The 23323-nt window shown below is 32.8% G+C and overlaps 1 protein-coding gene across 1 annotated transcript; it reads left to right on the forward strand.

Moving 5' to 3' along the window:
• Positions 1-6421: 6421 nt before the first annotated feature.
• Positions 6422-8674, forward strand: LOC110100068. Its single transcript, XM_020827458.1, has 3 exons — positions 6422-7332; positions 7447-7860; positions 8185-8674. The coding sequence occupies exons 1-3, from the start codon at positions 6422-6424 to the stop codon at positions 8672-8674; spliced, it is 1815 nt and encodes a 604-aa protein (XP_020683117.1).
• The last annotated feature ends 14649 nt before the right edge of the window (positions 8675-23323 follow it).

Genomic DNA, 23323 nt, shown 5'->3' on the forward strand with positions numbered 1-23323 from the left:
TGCTTCCCTAGTTGGCAGGCATCACAAAGGTGATGTTTAGAGAACTTAAACTTGGGAACACCTCTAACTAGGCCTTTCTGGGTCATTCTTCTAAGGGTTTTTATGTTGACATGATATAACTTCATGTGCCACAACAATGAACCATCAACAATAATTTTTTAGTAAAATGAAGTAGCACATTCAATATTATTTAAGTCAAGCATATAAACATTATTGATCTTCTTTCCCTGCAAAATAGTATTGTTATTTAAGCTAATAATGCAAGTGTTTGCCAAGAATTTTATAATGAAGCCCTTATCACAAAGCTAATTGATGTTGAGCAAGTTTTATTTTAGTCCATCTATAAGCAAAATATTTTCAATCAAAAGATTCTTAAAATTTTTTATTATACATGAGCCCACCACTTTCCTGGTGGTGTTGTCTCCAATAGTAATCTTTCCTCCTGTGCTGGTCTCCTATAAAATGAATTGGTTGGCATCTCCAGTCATATGTCGTCAGCATTCATTGTCCAGGTACCACATCCTCACACAAGGCCTTTTGTGAGATATTGTCTACAAAATATTAAATGTCAGATTTAGGAACCTAAATAGGTTTCAGTCCTTTCTTATGAAAAGAAGAATGTAATACATGTGTATTATACTGTGGATCATGCAGTTTGGGTCTCCATACCTAATGTGTATTATGGTGAATAGTGCAAGTGCGTGAAATTTGCCCAAGCTACATGAAAAACATCTAACACCAAGAAAAGGATTTACTAATCTACTTGGGTGGTGATGTTTCCTTTTAACATTATGTGATACATGCAATGTTGGTTTGTTATTTTCAAATGCTTTGAGATTTGCTTTTAGTGAATCATGCTCAATAATCAATTCAAAATACTTTTTATTCAATTCATCAAACTCATCAAGTAATGACATGTGATTGCTATCAAGTTGAGTGTGATCTTTACTTAAAATTTGCTCTTTTTGTAAATTTAAAAATTACAATTTCAGACTAGCATGAGTTTTCCTAAGTTTCCTATATGATGCATGAATGTTTTCACAAACTTCAAGTAATTTATAATAAGTTGTTTCACATACCTCTTATTGATCAGACTAACCAAGATAATCACCCATCAAGCACAAGTTTGTTGTCTCCTCGTCAGCTTCAGTCTCATATGAGTCTGATGCTGAATATGCCTAGAAAGCCTTTTGGACCCGCTTCTTGTCCTTATCATTTCTGAACTTCTGTTTCTCGTCACCGTTCCCCTTACATGGGTGATCCTGAAGTGTAGGATAATCATCTTTGACATGTCCAGACTTTCTATATTCAAAACAAAGAACATCAGACAAATTTTTATTATTTTTGCTACCCTTACCTTTGTTCCATTTTTTATGGTACTTGTGATTCTTCCTTAGAAAGCTTTTAATTTGCCTCATGATTAAGGCAAGATTAAGACTTTAAGACCCAGAAGACTCAGTGTCTGTGTTGTTGGCTTTCAGTGTTATAATTTTCTTCTTCTTTTTCTCACATGCATCATGGTTACTTTGATTCACCCCTTGCTTGTAAGAAATGAGTGATCCAAGTAAGTTATCAATAGAATAAGTATTCAAATCCTTTGATTCAATAATTACAGTGATTTTAGCATCAAAGGAAGAAGGAAAACATCTCAAAATCTTATTGAATCTTTCATATTTAGTAATCTCTCTTCTTAAAGCATACAATGAGGTGGCAATTTAAGTAGGCCTAGTATACATGTCATAAATCGATTTAGTAGGTTTAATACAAAAAAGTTTATAGTCATGCAAATAGAGTATTCAATCTAGATTTCTTAACCTCATTTGTGTCTTCATAAGTAATACACACTCTATCCCAAATTTATTTACTAGTTGCACAAGTTAAAATATGTATATAATCTTCAGATTTCAAAGCACAGAAAAAATAGTTCAAACTTTTTGCATTAAGTTATGCTAAATCTCTTTCATCAAAAGTCTATTCAGTAAAAAGAAGTTCAGTTTTAATTCCATTAATTTCACTAGGAGGTGAATAACCATCTTTAACAAGCATCCAAATACGATAATCAATCGATTGTAAAAATATAGACATGCGAGTTTTCCAAAAATCGAAAAGAATATTATTAAATAGAGGGTGGTCAGGTAATAGAATACCCTTCCGCGGTATTACGATTACTAAAGTTAGCAATAAATCAAAATTTAAAAATTTTTAAAAACTAGATTTTATGAATCTCACTCTGATACCACTTAAAAGTTTGTTAGGGATGTTAAGCCCTTATGAACTAGTCTCAAGACTAACCAAGATGAGGGTGAATTGTTATTTAAAAAATTTCTCAATCAAAATACAAAGTCAAACCAAAGTTCACCACAAAGAAATCAAAGTGCAGAAATTAAATGTGGAACTAATAATAAATAACACAAAATTTATAGTGGTTCGATCAACTTGACATACATCCACTCCTTGGAGCCTCTCATTTGGTTATTGCATTAAACACAGTGTCTCTCCTTTTTCCCCCTTAGCAAGGCAGAGAACCCAACTCCTTTTGCTTCCTTTATAAGCAGGCAGAGAACCCAACTCTTTTTCCTTCCTCCTGAAGCAGGCAGAGAACCTTGATCAGATGTTGAAGTAGACCTCTCTAGAACCCCCAAGGAACTAGGGATGATGACTGGAGAAGATGATGATGGATCCTTGCTTGGAGCAACCTTTGTGAAACCTATCATAAACTCCCCCTCACAAGATCCTCTCTCTCGTTCTCCCTTGCTCTCCCTCTCTTGGCTCTCTTAAGTTAGGATAATAGCAAAAGATACACTCTTGGGTAGAACAAGAGGTCTTATATAGAAGAGCTTCGGAATAGTTCTTAATTGCAACAAACTAACTTTATCGTCTAGGATGATCTGAATATGATCCTATACAATTAGTACAAATTTAGCTTAATTAGCCATAACAATTTGGGATGATGAAAAGGTTTTTGTTCATATTATCCAGGACGATAGGATATCATCATGTATGATTAGTACAAGTCATTGAATAATGTCCAGAACATCACCCTGAATGGATGTCTAGTCAATATAAAAATAACTTGATCGTCTAGGCCGATCTCACAATCATTTTGGATGATTAGTTCAATTCAGAATATATCATCAAGAGCATCGTCCTGAATATAAGTAGGCTGATGTTTGATCATCCAGGAATAACTAAGGATTATGAACTCATCATTCCAGCTAATCCTGTGATCATCTAGGATGATATGATCGAGAAATCAAATCTTAATTTCTTTTCTTAATTACCAGATTTATTTAGGCATAATTGTATTGCATTATACAGGATGATGTCCTGGAAGATGTCCAAAAATAAAAGTTACCTAAATAGATCTGACAGTTGATTCTTTTTTATTTAAGTCTGTCATCCCAATCGAGACAAATATCTTCTAGGATGATGTGCTTAATGACGGTTACCTTAACTAGGATGCCCTAATTTAGGTTTTTATTTTTAACTAATCATCCTAGTAAATTTTTTGATCGTCCTGGAATGATGTGAGCAAACAAAGAAAACTCTAAAACAGTCATAAAATTTTTCCCAAGTGCGTGTGTGCAATGTTGTTTAGCATCAAGACCCACAATGTTATAGTGGACTCAAGAAAATGTAAAATACACATGTCATACATTTACAAACTGACTCAATCCTAATCTACCCAATCTTGAGCTAGTTCAACTTGCAGTTTGATCTTATGAACCTGAATTGTAAGTAGGCAAGGCAATCGTGGAGAAACAGAAGTATTTGTAATCATCAAAATTATATTCCTTGAAATCAAATTTGCAACACTCCTCGCCTTCGCTCACTGAAGTTGCACTTTCCATCCTCAAACCAAGCTTGGTGTCTAGCACTCAAGCTCCAACATTTTCTTCTTTGTTTCATTCCTCTTCAAGACCAAGCCCTCTAGCCCATAGTATGATGTAACTCCACCAAATCTGTAATATTCCTATAAATGCATCGAAGGCATGTACGAGCTTTTAAATAAAACATTGTATTCAAATGACAATTACCTGTAACACTGATCAATATAAAATATTCTAAAAATCTCTCCTAAATATACTCATAGCCCCCAACTAGCATGTTTTGGATATACATGTGATGTTTAGGGAAGCTACACTGGTAAAATGATGAACCTAATTTTGTTCCCAATCCTTATATACAGGTACATAGGAGTTGACATAACTCGATCCATCAAATAAATATATAACAATAATATCGACCAGGATAACTATTTTATTCATTCCTGTTAGGCCATTAAGGCCGATAAGAAAGGAAATTTAGATGTAATAGCATAAAAGCTGGCATTGAACTTGATCCTCTATAAGTAATTAGACATAGTCGAGAAGGATTAATGGATAAGTACAAAAATATCCCTTAAAATACCCACATCGGCTTTAACGAGTGTATTATACTTTGCACGTTACATCTGAGGATGCTAAGTGGTTCTATAATTATCCAGTTGAGCCAGAGCATAGGAAGAAGAGAATAGATGGGAAGGACAACTCCACTGGCGGGGACGGTTCCCCTTTTGCTGATTAATGATGAATTTGTTATTTTGGAACTGCAGGGGAGCCTGAAAGAGAAAGGCTTCATTGTATTTGAAGGAAGTTGTTAGGGAGCATGAGGTGGGTTTTATTGGGATTATGGAGACTAAGCTTTACAATATTGATAGGAGAAATGTGGACTGTTTTATTGGGAGAGATTGGGATTTTTTTCACCACCCTGCAGTGGGCTTGTCTGGTGGTATTCTAATTATGTGGAATAGGAAAAATGTTTCTTTTGCTATTCAAGAAAGTTCCTCTCAAGCTGTTATTGGAGTACTCTCTACTCCTTTGATGGGAGATTGGAAGGTGGCAACAGTTTATGGGAGTAGATGTTCTGTGGAGAGGAGGGATCTTTGGAGTTTACTTGAGAAGAACATGGATTGGTCGGGTCCTTCTTTAGTGGGGGGGAGACTTTAATTGTATTCTTAAGAAGGAAGAGAAGAAGGGTGGGAAGAGATTCATCTTCTCTAGAGGGTCTAGACATATTAGAAGTTTTATGACTAACTCTGATTTTTATGATGCAGGTTTTATTGGACCAAGTTTCACTTGGTGTAATAATAAAGATGGTTCGTCAAGGATTTGCGAGAGCCTTGATAGATGCTTGGTGAATTCAGCCTCTTTGTAATTGGTTTCTGCTGGTAGAGCAAGACATCTAGCTCGTGTGGGATCGGATCATTGTCCGATTGTTTATAAAATGGAAGTTTTGCATTCTACAAAGGAGAAACATTTCAGATTTCAGGACACCTGGAGATCCTATCCAGCTGCAAGAGGTATTGTTTACAATTCTTGGGTGAAGAAGGATTTTGGAAATGAGGAGGAGATATTTCATAGAAAGATTAGAAGAACTTTGAAGGCCCTATTCTTTTGGAATAGGAATAAATGTAAAGATCTCTGGAAGCTTAGAAATGAGTTTAAGAAGGACATTCTTGAGTTGCAAGCCAAGGAGATGGCTGATGTCGGTTTATCGGTTAATGACCTGTCTTCTTAGGCACAAAGTTCATGAATTAAACATTACTTTGAAGAGACTTGCAACATGGTGGAATCAAAAAGCTAAAACTAGGTGGATTGAGGAAGGAGATATGAATTCTGCATTTTTTCATAGCTATGCATCTGCTAAGAGGAGTGCTAACTTGATTAAGCACATTAAGAATGGTGACAATCGGTTAGTTGATGAGGAAGAACAAATTGAGCAGAATTTTCTGCAGTTTTTTGAAGAGAAGTGGAAGCATAGGAATTGCCTTTTATCAGGTTGGCCGGAGATTGAAGATTCACAGAGACTTAGTGAACTGGAAAAGAAGATGCTAAATACTGAATTTGTAATGGAAGAGTGCAGGGTGGTTGTATTCCAGTAGGGTAATAACAAGTCTCTAGGAGCTGATGGTGTCACTTCTTCCTTCTTCAAGAGCTATGGGAGCATTGTTGGAGAAACAACTTGGTTGGATATCAACAAGTTTTTTAGCTCTGGTATTATGTATAAAAACTGGAAAGACACATTGATTGTGTTAATTCCCAAGGTGAATAATCCGATTGTCCCTTCAAACTTTCGTCCTATTAGTCTTTGTCAAACTACATACAAGATTGTTGCCTCTATGCTTGTGAATATACTTAAGAACCTTATGCATAAATTGATTTCTGAGGAGCAGCTAGCTTTCACTCCAGGGAGATCAATGTTTGAGCATTGCATTCTTGCTCAAGAGATCTTTCATAAGTTTAAAACCTCTAGAAAAAAGAAGGGATTAATGGCTGTCAAGCTTGACATGGCGCAGGCTTATTATGACAGCATGGGGTAGAGTACATTGCATTTGATTCTTGGATGGTATGGATTTCCTTTGGCCTTTTCTGGTTTGGTCATGGAGTGTGTGTTGAATGTGAGGTTTTCCATTATCCTGAATGGGAAGAAGATCAGATGGATTGAAGCCTGCAGTGGATTTCATCAAGGCTGTCCATTGTCACCATACTTGTTCATTATGTGTGCTCAACTCCTTTCTAATGCTTTGTTGCAAAGGGGTCATAGTTTGGGCATTCAGGTAGCTTCTAAGGGACCGAGAATTACTCATTTACTCTATGTAGATGACGTTCTTATCTTCTCTCAAGCAAATTGTAAACTGGCTAGACATATGATGGAAATTATTGAGGATTTTTGCAAGTGGACGGGTTTGAAGGTGAATGCTAACAAGTCTCAAATTTTATTTGCTGAAGCCATTGAAAGAGCTAGGAGGAAGAAGCTTACCCGAATTCTCGGTTTCAAGGCTGTAAATGAATGGAAGTATTTGGGTATCAAGATGTCTCTTAAAAGACTAAAAGTGGCTGATTTTCAAGACCTTTTGGCTCAGGTTTTGGAGAGATTAAATGTTTGGGGAAAGAAAAACTTATCTTTGGGAGGGAGAATTGTGCTCTTGAAATCCTCTTTACTAACTTTACCAAATTTTGTCATTATGCATTCGGTGGTTCCTAGAAAAGTGCTGCAGGAGATTGAGAAGTTATGCAGAAATTTTGTTTGGCACAAATCTAATGGGGAAAGAGGATTACACTATGTTGCTTGGGAAGAATTGTGTAAGCCTAGAAGTGCTGGTGGTCTTGGTTTACAATCTTGTATCATTAAGAGTGGCACATTGAAAGCTATAATTTCTTTAAATTACATTCAAAATCTTGATTCTTTGCTGCATCGTTCTCTTAATGCCAAATATTCAGATAATATTTTGGATGGTACATATAAGCACAACTTTTCTAATGCTTGGAAGATTATGTCTGAAGGAGGCAAGTATCTTAAGGATATTATTAAATGGAGAGTGGGTGATGGCAAGGATATTGATATTCTTGGCGACATCTGGATTCTTGACAGAAGCTTCAATTCTTGACCTACTTTTATTAACAGCGTTGATTTAGAAGGTAAGAAAGTACAGCAGTTGTTAACTAATGATGGAAGGTGGGATGATGTGAAATTTAGATTGTTTTTCCATCAGGATTTGGCTTGGCTAATCAAGAAAGTTAATGTGGACAGAGACGGTGGAAGGGATATGCTGGAACCATGTAAGAAGCTATCGGGTTGTTCTGTTTCATCTTTGGCTTTTAAAGCTGCAATGAACAAGAGATACAATGCTAAGGATAATGGTTTTTATGATTGGCAAAGGAAGCTTAAACTCAATGTTAAGGTTGAGTTGTTTTGGTGGAGGCTAAGTAAGTTTGCAAACCCCTCTAATTCTTTCCTTAAATTCAGAAGATTGGCGATAAGTGATTCTTGTGTTAGAGGCTGCTACGAGGCTGAAAATTATAAGCATATTGTGATTCGGTGCAAATTTCTTACTGAGATTATTTCCAAAATCAAAGAGTGGGGATTTGCTGTAAAAATTTTTCAAACTCTTGATGAATGCTTAACAACACTTTGAAGGCAGTCTAATAGAAATCCTGGAATGGTTAGATTGTATTGCACCATAGTTTTTTTGGAATTGGAAGAACCGTAATCTTGTCAAGCATGGAAAATCTGCAATGTCTTCTGTTATGACTGCTGTAAATGTTATTTCTTTTGTTACTTCTAATCTTCATCCTTTTCTAGATAGCTGGGGTGCTAACCTCTCTTGGGAGTATTTGAATTCTTGGCACCCTCCACCGCTAGATTGGTCAAAGTTAATGTTGACTCTTCACTGCTTTCTAATTACCGGGCTGGTATTGGTGGCATCTTCAGAGATTGGAAACGAAGAATGCTCCTTGCTTTTGGAAGAAATTCTTTGCATTGGGACATTGCTCAATTGGAGATGGAATATATTCTTGCTCTTCGGGATTTCATTCAAGGATGGATGCTTGAGACTGTTGGTATCATCATTGAAAGTGACAACATCAATGTGATTAACTACATTCAACAATCTATGAAGAAGACTGATTGGCACTTGGAGGAGAGCTTGAATAATAAGCTTTTCTTTCTTAATGACTTTAATAAGATTGTTTTTCACCATGTTAGTAGGAATTGTAACAAAGTAGCTGATTTTTTTGCTACTTTGGCATTAGATGGCAATTTCTTGTTTGATAGTTCTTCTTTTGGTAGTATACCGTCCACCTTGCTGGATTTAATCAAGAAGGATGGCTACCCTTTTATCTATTGTAAGTAGTTTCTTTTGATTCATTTTCAATGAAATTTGCAAATTTCAAAAAAAAAAAAAAAAGTGGTTCATGAAATGAACTTAAGTTCAAGTCTAATCCTTCTCCTTGATAGGGCAAGAATATACATGACTTGAATTAATGAACAAATATACGGTCGCAGTATCAACTATGATATTTGCTTATGTACATTCATATTAGGCCTTCAAGTCCCATAAATAATGAAAATTATATATGTACTTTTAGGGCCTACTTGAACAAATTATGTGAAGCCTTTTATGTTAACTAAAACATGCTCATATTCATATGCAACAACATCAAACAAACAAATAGATTTCATAGTAATGAGTTGGCTATTAGCTAAAAATAAAAAAAGGTATTAGATCAGAAGATATTTATACTAAAATCAGCAGTACATGAATAAAAAATTCATTAGATATATAAATAATAAAATTTCATAAATCAACCCTGGTGAAATCATAATCTAAATTCCAAATAAAGCTTTTAATACCTTTATTAAAAACCCACCAACTATCGAGGGACTCATAAAATAATTATAGTTTTACATAAAAAAGAAACATCAAGTTCTACCAATTTTGTGTATGTTACTAAGAATAATATTATATATATTATTATATTACATATATTTATGTAGTTGGGACTATATATATATTAACTTGACAATATCATTGCAACTAATATTTTCTTAGGGGAAACCCACAAAGGGGCCTATGTGTTAATTAAGAAAAAATTACATAGTCCTTAAAGGTTCCTCGTGCCCTCTAATGCTCAATAGAGCTACAAAATTCAAAACAAAAAAAATCTAAAACCACAAGGCCCCAACTACACAAAAGTACAAGGAATACTAGGTACATCCTATGGTACACAAAAGTACAAGGAATACTAGATAGAAAAAATATGCATATAATAATAACTTCCCGTCAAAAAACCAATCTGCACAAAAACCTGTAATAGAAATATCATGCAAAAGCAAGTGATAGCCACCACAATAATTGAACAAGAAGTAGCTAGCAATAAGAAAATTTAGTAAACAATGGTTAAAGCAAATTAACATATGAAATATAAAATCATAAACTAGTAACCTGGTAAGATAATACCACCTACCCGAGAGATGAGAAAGCCAAAAAGAAAAATCCATCCAACAAATATCCAACCCTCCAAACCAAACAAGGCTCCAGATACCATAATATGCAAGGATAAGGCTGGAAATAGCAAAAACACCCAGCCTTACATCAGCCAAAAATACCCTCTCCCTAGGATAACCAAGGAATATATAATCAAATTCACCAGAATGATACTGCCACTAATGACCACAACAACAAGGACCATCACATAACTCATAGCATTCCAAACCATTATAGTAATAGCCGAATAGGAAAGGCCCAGCCATCACCATCCATAGCATGAGAAGCAAGCGTAGGGAAAAAGTCCATGGACCTGCAGCAAGACAAATACCAAAATAAAAAAGAGCAAGAGAAAAAGGCCATGGACCAGCAACAACCTGAAAGGATACCAAACAGGAACCCAAAGGAACAAAAAACATTAATCCACAAAGGAAAGCCAACCAGACCATCCAAAATAAGTAAATCAAGAAGACACAACATGGAGGGATCACACAGCCTCCAGAGGGGAGCAACAATAAAAATAATAGTGCTTAACATAAGATAAACCAATTTGATCAAGTCATAAGAGGCCTTTAACCATGAACGATAGATTATAAACTGAAAGCTCATACATAAAATTAAAATCACAGCCCTAGTTACTAATATACTTAGCACAAGCATTCCCCTCCTCTGCAATGATAAAAAAAAGTGGAATTTAATGTATTCAAGAGAAACTATTATCCCTCCAAAAAAAATATAGGGCAGAAGAACAAATACTATCATTCTTATTATTAAGAAAAAGGTAATCAAAGTAAGGACTCACATCCACCATAATATTCATGTAGTAAAGATTGGCATAAAGACTCAAACCGTGAAGAATAGCATAGGAAATAGTAAATTTCTCATCACCATTATCAGTAGGACCAGCAAAACCCAACAAACATTTGCCATTATGATCTCTAATCACACCACCACAGCCAACAATAGAGCCCATTTTTGCACAAGCCACGTTCGACTTAAAAAATTAGGATGAGGCTTCATCCAAAAAATACACCTATGACTCTTATGAAAATTATTCACCTCTAAGTTAATGCCGAAAGTAGCAGTTGTAAAGAAGTAGTTTTTAAAATTCTTGAAAGATAGTAAGTTAGCAGAGTAAAGGGCCACCACTTTATCCTTAATATTATCAATAATTCTCTGGTAGCTCATAACCACAATATTGAAATGAGAATTATTCCTCTCCATCCAATAAAACCAAAGGATTAGAGAAGGAATCACATTTCTAACTTGGCCTTAAGAGTTAACAAACCAAAAATCAAGAATAAAATGAAAAGAACCCATCATCGTAAAAAATATAAAATGGAAGATGTCCTCAAAATAAGTCCACAAAGGGGCCAGCATTGAGAACATGATGTATATTATCAACATGGTAACATCATTGGAATTTAGAAGGGATGATAAAACCTCTTTGCCTCATATTATCAACATGGTAACAACATTGGCATAATTGTACTTAATAATTGTTTTAATAAAAAATACATTTTTTGAAGTGTAATATACAATATGAAGAAAATTTCTTGATGTGTAATGTTTCACCCATGTGTAATATTTACCCTATTTCTTTAAAATAGAGATTAGACATAATAATAATTATAATTAAGATTTTTTTTCTATTTGAAATGTTTCATTACACACACACACACACACACACACTTAAGGGAGTGAGTTGGTGAGTTAGAAAAATTTCTTATTTTTGAGCTAATTGTACAATATGATGTATATCATATTGGATGATGATCAGTTAAAATAAAAGATCCTAATTAGGGAACCTCTGTTAATTAAAAGTGATTAAACTAATCATACTGTACGATTTCTATCATATTAGATGATCAGATGTTGATTGATCAAAGAGCCATGAAAGAAATATAATTTTTTAAAAATAATCTTATGAATTTTTTTAACTTCCTAGAGTAATCTAATTAAGGATTAGTTAGTATCTGAGCCATTAAAAGTGATATGATTTGCTCGTTAGAGCTATTGGAGGTAGTAGGAGCAAGCCAATGATTTATTTCCTATGATTTATCATATACCTCATAATGGAGAGAGTTTAAACTTTAGTTAAAAAATAGATAAAGTTTTCATGAACTAGATATCACTAGATGATTGAAAATTGCATTGGAGATTGCCTAGCATCTACTAACATGAATTAGGCATTAATTGCATAAATAGTTCGAAGAAGGTGACTAACAGGGTGATCAAGGTGAGAGTTAATGTTGATTGACCTTCAAACCTATTTATGTTATAAATATGAGAATGAAGCTTAACATTGATCTTCTCAAGACATATCAAGATTCACAAGGAGGGTTATTATGTCCACATAATTATATTTGTCAATTATAACATTTATATTATAAGTTGGAGGGTTAGCTATTCCATCTAAGATGATGACAAAATATTAATATATTTTTGCATATTACTTCAAATTTCGAGTAATCAAATATAATTTAAGTAACTTTTGGTGTTTCTACTAAAATTAGAGAAATTATATATAATAATTACTATCTCATAATAATTTTCACAATAAGATTGACTTCATTCATAGATCTTATGATTCCCTCTATCTTGAGGGTGGATATTATCAACTTGCACCTCGAATTGCAAGCTCAGATATCTATGAGGAATCATGTATTCAATTTCTTCATTAAGGCAAAATATTTTTTGAATCAATGTACTTCTAAATAATAAAAATTTTATTATGTAGATTAACCTTCATCATTCATGCTCTTAACATCTTTAATCACCTAAGATATGGATATTGTGGTTGTTGATGAAAATATTTCTATGAAAGGTTTTAAATAATGTAATTAAGAAGTTGATATTGATGATGACAATACAGAGGTGAGTGAGGAGGGTGATCACAAATACTTGGTTGATCTTATTTTCTTATTTGGAGATTTCAAGTAGTCTCTTGATGTTTGTCCTTACCTTCGTAGTTGAGTTGTCGCAATTGCTTAAAATTGACAGTGATAGCCTTATATATGACAATTTGTATGTAGATTTATTCACAAAGCATTACCTTTCACTAAAGGAAAAACACCTATTTTTGACGACCATTTACCACCAAAAAATTTCCTAAATCCATAAAAAAATAACTTGCTAACATATTTCATTTTGCTGGTGAAACGAGCCCTAGAAAGTGGCTACTACAAAACTTTAGCTGGAAATTTTTTTTATTATTTTCTAGGAGATTTTAAACATAATCATTGTAGAAAAAAGCTAAATTTTGTGCCAAATTATCTACGAATATTTTGCTGGTAATTCTGACATATTTTTCCTCTAAAATTGTTGTGGACTTATCCATCATAATTTTGTTGGTAATATCGATTCAATTGTTCGATGAACAACCATCAAAAATTCAAATGGCACCTGCCTCCAAATATTTTAGAGGCACCTGCTTTGGAAATTTCTTTTGTAATAGTAAAGAATAATGATAGACAGAAATATATCACAAAACTCATCGTATCATAAAATTTGATGTTTTTTCTGTAAAACATTATCGAAAACCAGTAGCATAATAAAAATAACCACCACCATGCCTTAATTATTGTACAACATAACTTTTATACAATCATAGTCAATCAAACTAGTTAGTTTCAACATTTCTACATTCATATTTCAACAATCAATAAGAATATTAATATTAAAGTAAGTAAACTTCTAATTAAAAGAACATGTTCAAATACTTCTACAATAAATGTCCAGTTCTTGTACAATAAAAACTAAACATAAAATTTATAAACAAATATAGTCTTGTTAAAATCGGTATTGTCATTCTCCTCTGTCGATACTTACTTCTTTCAACTAAACTGCTACCCCATTTTCTATAATTCCTCCAATATCTAACTTTGTTGCATTTGCATGACATCTTGTGATTTTCAAACATCCTCAAGCCCTTATTCCCAATATCCATATTACACTTGAGTAATGAAGATCAATATATGAATATATCAAATATTTCACTCTATCTAATCATAAAAATGTAGCTTAATAGCTTAGAGGGAACTTCCCAACAAGTTTCCACTCTCTCTAAAAGTATATTAGATATATAAAACATATATCATGATAGCTTATTATAAATTTAAGATGTCAAGCAATATTATCATTATAGCTATTAGTTTTATACATTTTTTTTATATTTATTATAATGTAAAAAGTATGAGATCCATGATGATCAGTTTGAAATACTATACACAATGCATATATTATATGATTATGTTGACATGAAATAAAATAAATTTTATCATCAAGATTATTGATTATCTTAATCTAATCATAAATTACATTCATCATTAATTATTTGTAAATCAGTTATTATAAATGTCATTTGATTAATATATTTATTCGCAATTTTGGCCACAACTTCAAGCAAAGTACCTGATCATATAGCTTTAAGAAATGTTACATTGAAGGTTATCATTGGGTAATATACAACTTTAAAGCCTAAAATGAAACCATATAAAAAAAAACAATAAACTTATTTTAAATGTCCTGATGTATCAATTAGCATATCAATTAAGGCTCTAACCTTCGAATATGTTTGATTGTGCAAACTTTCTAGTGTTTAATAAATATTTTTTTAGAGATATAGTTAATTTATTAAGTATATATACTATGTTTTTGAACCTAAAAGAAAATTTTTTATTTAAATCATATAGATGAAACTCCTTCATAATATCAACTCTCAAATATTTTTGAACTTTTATGTTCATTTAGGAAAGATTCGAAGACTTCAAATATTGTATAAAATACTTTTGCACTTTGTATTTGGATGAAGTGCTTTGATACATTTGTTAAGTATATGGAAATTTACTATTATTAAAAAAAAAAGGCCTGCAACAAAATTAGCATTCACATATGTTTAAGCATATTTTGATGTATCCCATATTCCTAAAAAATTTGAGAACTCTGACCAAAAAAGTAAATGAAGAGTATATTGATAGAGAATACTTACCAAACACCAGTGAAGGGTGAGTAGAGAGGATGAACTGACTTAGAGAGGTAGTTGGACCGAGTAAAATCTTCAGAAATGGCCAATTAGAAATACTTGGATCGAACATAGAATTATATTGTATAAGGAAAAAATAATTGTTGCAACCATAGTTTAATGAATCTTTAATATATATATATATATATTATACTTTATCTCTAGCCATATCACATTTCTTTCAATGTCTTTGTTAGCTTGTTCTTCACTTTTCTTTGCCTCCAAAACCTGTAACTTCTATCTACTAGGGCACTAATGATATTTATGTTGAGTTCATTTTATTTTCCCTATTAATTGCATCAAGGATGGTTGGGTGATTTGGTAGTGGTAGAGTTGCAGGCATTTTAGTAAGTGGTTATTTGATTTATTATCTTCTACAACTAATTCAATGAACTGGTGTTGAGTTGAGTGCAATTTTGAATGCTGGTTGAGTTGTATTTTGGCTTACACAACATGAAATTAATAACCTGAGATAATGACCACACTGAGTTTAACTCCAATTTATTGTATAATTTTTCATTTAGGCCCCTAATAAATGGTGCAACAATTTGAAAATGTGACTCATTGAGACTATTCCATGCTGTCAACGTGTATGATTCTTATGTATATTCACTTACACAATGAGTCCCTTACACATAATGTTAATATTTAAGGTAAAGTATTTGCATAAAATATGTGGGAAGGAAATGAGCCCTCAATAGCTATTTCATTTTATAACAACTCCAAATCCATAATTTCCCTTTTCTATTTCACATTTGTAGTAATTGTGCCGACCAAACACTAGCACCTTCTCTCAACCTACAAGCAACATACCTCACTTATTTGTCTGGTTCAACCTCCATGTACTCAAAGAAGGTTTCAGTTGCAGATTCCTAGTCCTTATAATATTCAATGAGAAAGCATCCATCAAAGAATGAAATATGCGCCATGGTATCATAACGATGCTCCGAAACAATATCATAGAGTGCTTGTTGATGATATAGAGTTTCTCTTTCATAGTTGTAGAGTCATAAATTTTTTAATCGGACACACAAATTAATTATTTTAAAAATTATATCAATATTTATTTAATACGTATTTATAATTTATATTAATATAATTTTATAGGGTTCTTAAATAAAAAACTTTCTATAAAAAATAAATTTATGTAATTAAAATTATATGATATTTAAAAGCTTAAAAATTATTTCAAGTGAGAGTATTAGTCTACTAATGCTCCCTTAATTCATCCTTTTATTTTAATATAAAAGCTTAATGTATCTGAAACATATCAAATTATATCAACAATTAGATGAAGTGAAAATTTTCATTAAGATGCTTTGGAAAGGGGTTCAATGTCGATGACTTTTCCCACACTCAGTAAAAGCCTGACTTGGAGATTATAATCTTTTTTTATTGGTGAACATAGGTTTAAGAATTGTGTAATAATTATGGATGAACATACACATACAAGATGCATGCAAATAGTGGCAGATTCAGAATACTTTTCATGTTGGGCATAATATTTAGAAAAAAATTTCTTCAAAATTATAAAAATGTAAATCACATAATTGATCATTACACAACTATCATTGATCTTTTGGGAGCTTTCTCTTTAAAAATAACTCATCGTCATGCTGCCATAGTAGGTGATGGGAACGACCTATCTCAAGAAAGTGCACATGCTTAAAATTAGATTATAACAAACTAATTTCAACATGGCCTTTCACATGTACTGACAGGAACCTTTATATGCATATGCACTACAACAAATATTATTTTACATGTTGCTAGTACATAAAACAAGCTTTTCTACCTTTATTATTCTATAAAACCTTTCTCTTCTAAGCTTTCTTTACTATTCCATCTTTCTCATTATTTATAGTTATCAACCAGAGGTCTTGTTCTCTAAGGTTGCATCAGTGATCGATATGTGAGTTTGTTTAAATTTGCATAAATGTCCCCATATTTAAGGAATATGGGGTTGCATATTTAAGGAATATGCAATTGGTTACATCAAAGCTTTTAGGTGTTTAGTTGTACGTCTCAATGGGCTAGAAAAACTCACATGCCTTAATTGCTTCCAATAACATAAATAATAAAAAACAAAATTGAAGCAAAAAAGAGAACCAAAAGGGTCAAGTTGAAGAAAAATATGCAATGATTTTACTTTGTAAGGGTATAATACTGAACAAAAATCATCACAACTAGCAGTCTTCATTCTTTTTAAGTATAAGACATCTACAAGGAAAGATAAAATTTTACCTTTGATAATCAAGATTCTAACCTCCAATAATTAATGTCATAAGAAAAATAAACACATTTAGTTGGTTTTCATCAACTCATATAAAGTTGCCTTCATTTGAAATTTTATTATTTCATAAAATTTGGATATAGTTGAACTTTTTTTTCATGACTACATTTATTGTCCCACACGCCCTGATTTTATAAATAACCTGATGAAACCTATTCATTCTAGCTACATCAATACATTGTATTTAACCCAATCAAATTGATCAATCAATCACTAGCTACAACCATTACACCAAAAGCCAATTTTTAAATTCCCCACATTATAGACTACATTGAAATAATTCTTCTACTTTCACATGCAAAAAGGTTGCATCGAGTACAATAAGTATATGCAACTTTTATAAGTCAACTACCTTTACCTGGTAAAGGTTTGCAATGAATCCACTCATCTTACTTATTGATCCGTTGAATACCATACGTCATCTTAATTCTTTTTTTTTGTTGCCCATAGGTGATAACTAAAAATAGAGAAGATGGATCATTTGGATTTGGATAAATGGAGGTAGACGGAGGGAGGCGATTGAAACATGGAAAGTAATTAGTGCTAGAAATTCAACATGATATTTGGCGTCCTGAGGAATGAAATTGTCGGCCAAGTCAGCGGGTTTAGTGGAGCTAAAGCTTTGGATCTGTTCCAAGTCAGAGAAGGAGTCAAGAAATAAGATATCAAGAAGGATTCAAATGGGGGATGGTTTGATAGTAATGAGGAATTTTTCATATGCAGTCTCATGAAGTAGAGGCTCTAGCTAGTATGATTAGGTAGATGGAGAAAGAAGGAGATGCAGCTTGGCTATAGGTAGAGGAAATTGAGAAGGGATAGAAGTTCGATTGTGAATCAAGTGGGGAAGAGAAGAGGATGTTTTTACATGCATGGAAAAAGGAAAGTAAAGGAAATGAACAAATGTTTTTTGCTTACATTTTAAAACCACGAATGGGAGTGAAGTCAAAGTTGAATTTCAAAAAATGATGTGAATGATGCAAAATTCATTGAGATTTCTACAAATTTTCTTGATTTCCTTGATATATAAGAGGTATGCGGATTTAGTTTTGGACTTGAATTAGATTTTATCTTACGTGGAGAGGTCAACAAGTTATAAATGATGACATTAAAAAATAACTTTTCTTACAACATTTAAAGAGATGACACTAATATGGTTTAGAAGGACTGTAAGTAAAAGTGTTATTAAATGTTTGGAGTTTAAGTAATTATTAATTACACAGTATGAATGTATTCAAAAGACTATCAAAGATATCTCAAGCTATCTTTACGATCACATAGTAATATTCTTGGCTCTATCAAAACACATAATTTTTTTTAATCTTGAAATAAAAAATATCAAAGATTTGGACCATGTAGTCACTTTATCTATGCTAAACCAAGATTTTATGGATGATCATTCCAAAAATATACTTAGATTAAAAAAAATATCAAACAATATTTTAAAATTTCAAATTTGCTTACATTTACATGAATACAAAAGAATATAACTTCGCAAAAAACTTTAAACATGCCAAAAACTTTATGAATGATAGAAAATTAAAAGAATTCATAGTTGCTCATCCAAGGTAGAAATTAAATAATAAAGAAATAATGAAATCACCCCGTACTCAAATTATCCAGGAGTATGCCCATTGGATCAAAGTTTACTTGTGGATGATAATGTTGTGAATTTGGATTCAATGATTATAATTTTGATGAAAGCAAACACTTTAGATATTTCTATTTTTCTATTATTATCCTGCCTACTAATCTTTAAAGTTCACAAAGTCAATTGCAAATCAAGCCAGCTCATGATTGGGTAGATTAGGATTGAGTCAGTTTGTAAGTGTACGTAGGTATTTTTACCATTTCTGGAGTAAAATATAACAATGCGGTTTCTAATACTAAGTAACCTTGCACACATACACTCTAAGGGAAATGTTCTGTCTATTTTAGGCATGTCTGTTTTTTATCATATCATCCAAGACGATCCCAAACCATCCTCAATGACTAGTTAAAAAAAGAAACCCAAATTAAGGCTTTCTGGTTAAGGTAGCCAAAGTTAAGTAAATCATCCTTCATGTTATTATCATCGTCTTGAATGATATGCTCAAATAAAAAAGAATCAGCTGTCAAATCTTTTAGGCATGTTATTATTTTTTGATATCGTCCAGGATATCATCCTAGATGATGCATTACAATTATTCCTAAATTAGTTAAATAATTAAGGAAAGCAAGTAAGGTTTGATTGATCAATCATATCATCATAGAAGATCAGTTAAATAAACATTAGTTTCTTGTTGGATAACCAGAATGATGTTTTGGATGATATTTATTGATTTGAACTAATCATATAGGACAATCCTATAATCATCCTAGATGATCAAGTATTTTTTTTTTATTTGAACATGTAAAGTATGACCGAACAGAATGATTGTCTGGATGATATTTGACATTTTGAACTAATCATCAAGAATGATCGCAAAAACATCCTAAATGATATATTATTTTTTTCATCATCCAAACAAGTAAAGTCTGGCCGAACAAAGCAATATGCTCGAAGATATTTCACATCTTGAACTAATCACACAAGATGATGTCTCATCATCCTCAATGATTAGAATAAATAAACCTTCTAATCATCCAGCCTCCCATAGATCATCCTAGCTATCTAAGTTGAATTTGTACTGATTATACAAAATGACCCGTCCATCGTCTAGGAAAATCTTTGACAATTCTTGCAATTTTAGGTAAACTAAAAGGCATTCTATATAAGATCTCTTATTTACTCAAGAGGAGATTTTTTACTGTGTCCTTACTTGAGAGAGCTAAAAGTAAAGGGAGAGCTTGGGAGAGAAAGAGAGGATCTTATGAGCGTGATTTTTTGAGGGATTCATAAAGGTTACTCCAAGAAAGGATCTGCATCGTCTTCTCTATTCATCATCCCTGGTTCCTTTGAGGTTCTAGAGAGTTTTACTTCAGCAATTGATTGAGGTTCTCTTCCTTCTTCAGGAGGATGTGAAAGGAGTTGCGTTCTCTTCCTACTTAAGGAGGAAGCGAAAGGAGTTGGGTTTGTTGCATATCTATTTTTAGAAATAGAATTTTAATGATTACAAACACTTCTATTTTACTTCGATTTCCTTGCCTACTAACATTTCAGATCTACAAGATCAAGATTGTAATTTGAACCAGCTCAAGATTAGGTAGATTAGGTCTGAGTCAGTTTGTAATGTATTTTTTCTCCTTTCTTGAGTCAATTATAATCGTTATAATACCTGATGCTAAGTAACCCTGCACACACACACTTGAGTGATCTTTTCTTTCTAAATTAGAGTTTTTTTATTTCACTCACATCATCCAGGATGATCCCAAAAACATCCTGGATGATCGATCAAAAATAGAAACCCTAATTGGGGCATCCTAGTTAAGGAAGATGTCATTAAGCATATCGTCCTGGATAATTTTGTATCGTCCTGGATGATAGGCTCAAATTAGAAAGAATTAGCTACCAGATCAATTTAGGTAACTTTATTTTTTAATTATCATCCAGGACATCAGCCTGGATGATGTAGTACAATTATGCCTAAATTGATCTGCAAATTAAGGAAAGTAATTAAGGTTGATTGATATGATCATACTGACCTAGACTATCACAGGATCAGCTAGGATGATCAGTTCAAAAAACTTGATTTCTCTTGACTGACCAACGTATGTTCATAGCGGTGTTCTAAATGATTTGGGAAAATGTTGAACTAATCGGCCAGGATGATCAAGAGATCAGCCTGGACGATCAAGTCATTTTGTTTATGTTCAGACTCCCATTCAAAGCAATGGTCTGGACAATATTCCTCGATTTGAACTAATCATGCATGACGATATAATATTATCCTGGATGATATGAACAAAAATCCTCTAATTGTCTTAAGTTATTTAGGCTAATTCAGTAATTTGTACTGATCGTACAGGATGATAGGAGCGATAAAGTTGGTTCTTGAAAATCTATTTAAATGACTTGTGTTTTCTCAAGTCTAAGGATCTTTTGCTACTGCCTTGACTTGAGAGAGCCAAGAGGAGAGGAAGAGAGAGGGAGAGAGCGGGACGAACTTATGAGGGGGAGTTTGTTAGAGGGATCACAAGGGTTTCTCCTAACAAGGTTCCAAGTCATCTTCTCCGATTGTCGTCCCTTATCATTGGGGGGTTCTAGGGAGGTCTACTTCAACAATTGGTCTAGGTTCTTTGCTTGCTTCAGGAGAAAGAAAAAGGAGTTAGTTATCTGCCGCACCGGGGTTGGTGAAAAGGATTGTTTTATAAGTGCTTCTTCGCCTAGCTGTGGGGACTAAAGGAGAGACACAAGTTAGTGCAACACTTGGAGACACAAGACTTAAGGTTTGACTGAACTACTATAAACTCGATGTGTTCTTTCTTTATTTTTTACTTACAGATTTAATTTTTGCACTCTAGTTTTATTATGGTGAATTATATTTTTTATTTAAGATTCGTGATTTGTTTGAAATGTTTTTAAAATAATAATTCACCCCACTCTTGGTTAGCCTCGGGACTAGTTCATAAGGGCATAACATCCCTAACAAACTTTTAAGTGGTATCAAAGTAGGATTCATAAAATCAAGTTTTTGAAAGCTTTTAAATTTTGATATATGGCTAATTTTGGTAATTGTAATACTGTGGGAGGGTATTCCATTACCCGACCACCTTTGTTTGATTATATTCCATTTGATTTTTATAAAACTCGTATGTCTACATTTTTGCAATCGATTGACTATCACATGTAGATACTCGTTAAGGATGGTTATATAATCCAACTGGTAAACTTAATGGTGTTAATGTTCCACTTCCTTTTTTTGAATGGACTCTTGATGATAGGGATTTAGCACAAGTTCATGCAAAATGTTTGAACTATTTTTTTTGTGCTTTAAAATCTAAAGATTACATCTGTGTTTCAACTTGTACAACTAGTAAAGAGATTTGGGATGAATTGTGTATTACTTATGAAGGAACTAATGAAGTCAAGCAATCTCGATTGAATATTCTTTTGCATGATTACTAACTTTTTCGTATGAAACCTCATGAATCAATTTCTTATATGTATATGACATTTACTCAAATTGTTACATCATTGCATGCTTTAGGAAGAGAACTCACAAATTTTGAAAAGGTTAATAAAATTTTGAGATGTTTGCCTTCTTCCTTTGATGCTAAGATTATTATAATTACTGAATCCAAAGATTTGAATACTTATTCAATTGATAACTTACTTGGATCACTCATTGCTTACGAGCAAGGAGTGAATTAAAGAAATCTGGATGTAGGTGAGAAAAAGAAAAAGAAAACTATATCACTGAAGTCCAATGAAATAAATATAAATTCTTTCGGGTCTGAAAGCATTGATGTTGCCTTCATCACTAGGAAACTAAAAAACTTTCTAAGGAAAAGCCACAAGCATCATCAGGGTTCGAAAAGAGGTAAGGATAGCAAAAATTTTAAAGGTTCTTCTGATGTTGTTTGTTTTGAATGTAGGAAGCCTTGGCATATCAAAGATGATTGTCCTACACTTAAGGATCACTCAAGCAAAGAAAAAATTGAGGAGAAACCTAAGTTTAAAAAGGATAAGAAGCAAGTCCAAAAGGCATTCTGGGTGGAATCTGCATCTGACTCCTCTGAGATTGAGTTAGAGGAAGAAATCACAAACTTATGCTTGATGGCTGATGATCATCTTGAACAATCTGACCAAAAAGAGGTATGTCAACCAACCTATGATCAAATACTTAAATTTTGTGAGAACATTTATGCATCAAATAGAAAATTTAAGAAAACTCATGCTAGTTTGAAATTGGAGTTTTTTAATTTACAAAAAGAACAAGATTTTGAGTAAATATCACCTCCAAATTGATAGCAATCACATGTCTTTGCTTGATGAGTTAGATTGGATTGAATAAAAAATACTCTGAATTGGTTATTAAACATGATTCATTAAAAGGATCCTATACCTCACTTGAATCAGATTTTAAGACATACATTGATATATCTGAACAAAGGGAGCATAATTTGAGAGTTGATAATACGGCTTTAGAAAGTGCTAACTCAAGATTTAAAGCTGAATTGAAAGCACTTGAGAAAATTGGACGACACCCACAGTTGATCTAAAGTCAAAACCTAGGAAGAGGCATTATAGCCCGAACCGATTAAGAAATTCTTTTTCTGG

This window comes from Dendrobium catenatum, unplaced genomic scaffold, assembly GCF_001605985.2.
Source record: "Dendrobium catenatum unplaced genomic scaffold, ASM160598v2 fragScaff_scaffold_542, whole genome shotgun sequence".
NCBI classification, from domain to species: Eukaryota; Viridiplantae; Streptophyta; class Magnoliopsida; order Asparagales; family Orchidaceae; genus Dendrobium; species Dendrobium catenatum.

Bases quoted from the DNA above. Each gene is read 5' to 3' on its own strand.
- LOC110100068 (XM_020827458.1), top strand. From the start codon at position 6,422: ATGGAGTGTGTGTTGAATGTGAGGTTTTCCATTATCCTGAATGGGAAG. The intron at 7,333-7,446 runs GTATCTTAAGGA...TTTTATTAACAG, and splicing joins ATTATGTCTGAAGGAGGCAA to CGTTGATTTAGAAGGTAAGA. The intron at 7,861-8,184 runs GTGCAAATTTCT...CTCCACCGCTAG, and splicing joins TATAAGCATATTGTGATTCG to ATTGGTCAAAGTTAATGTTG.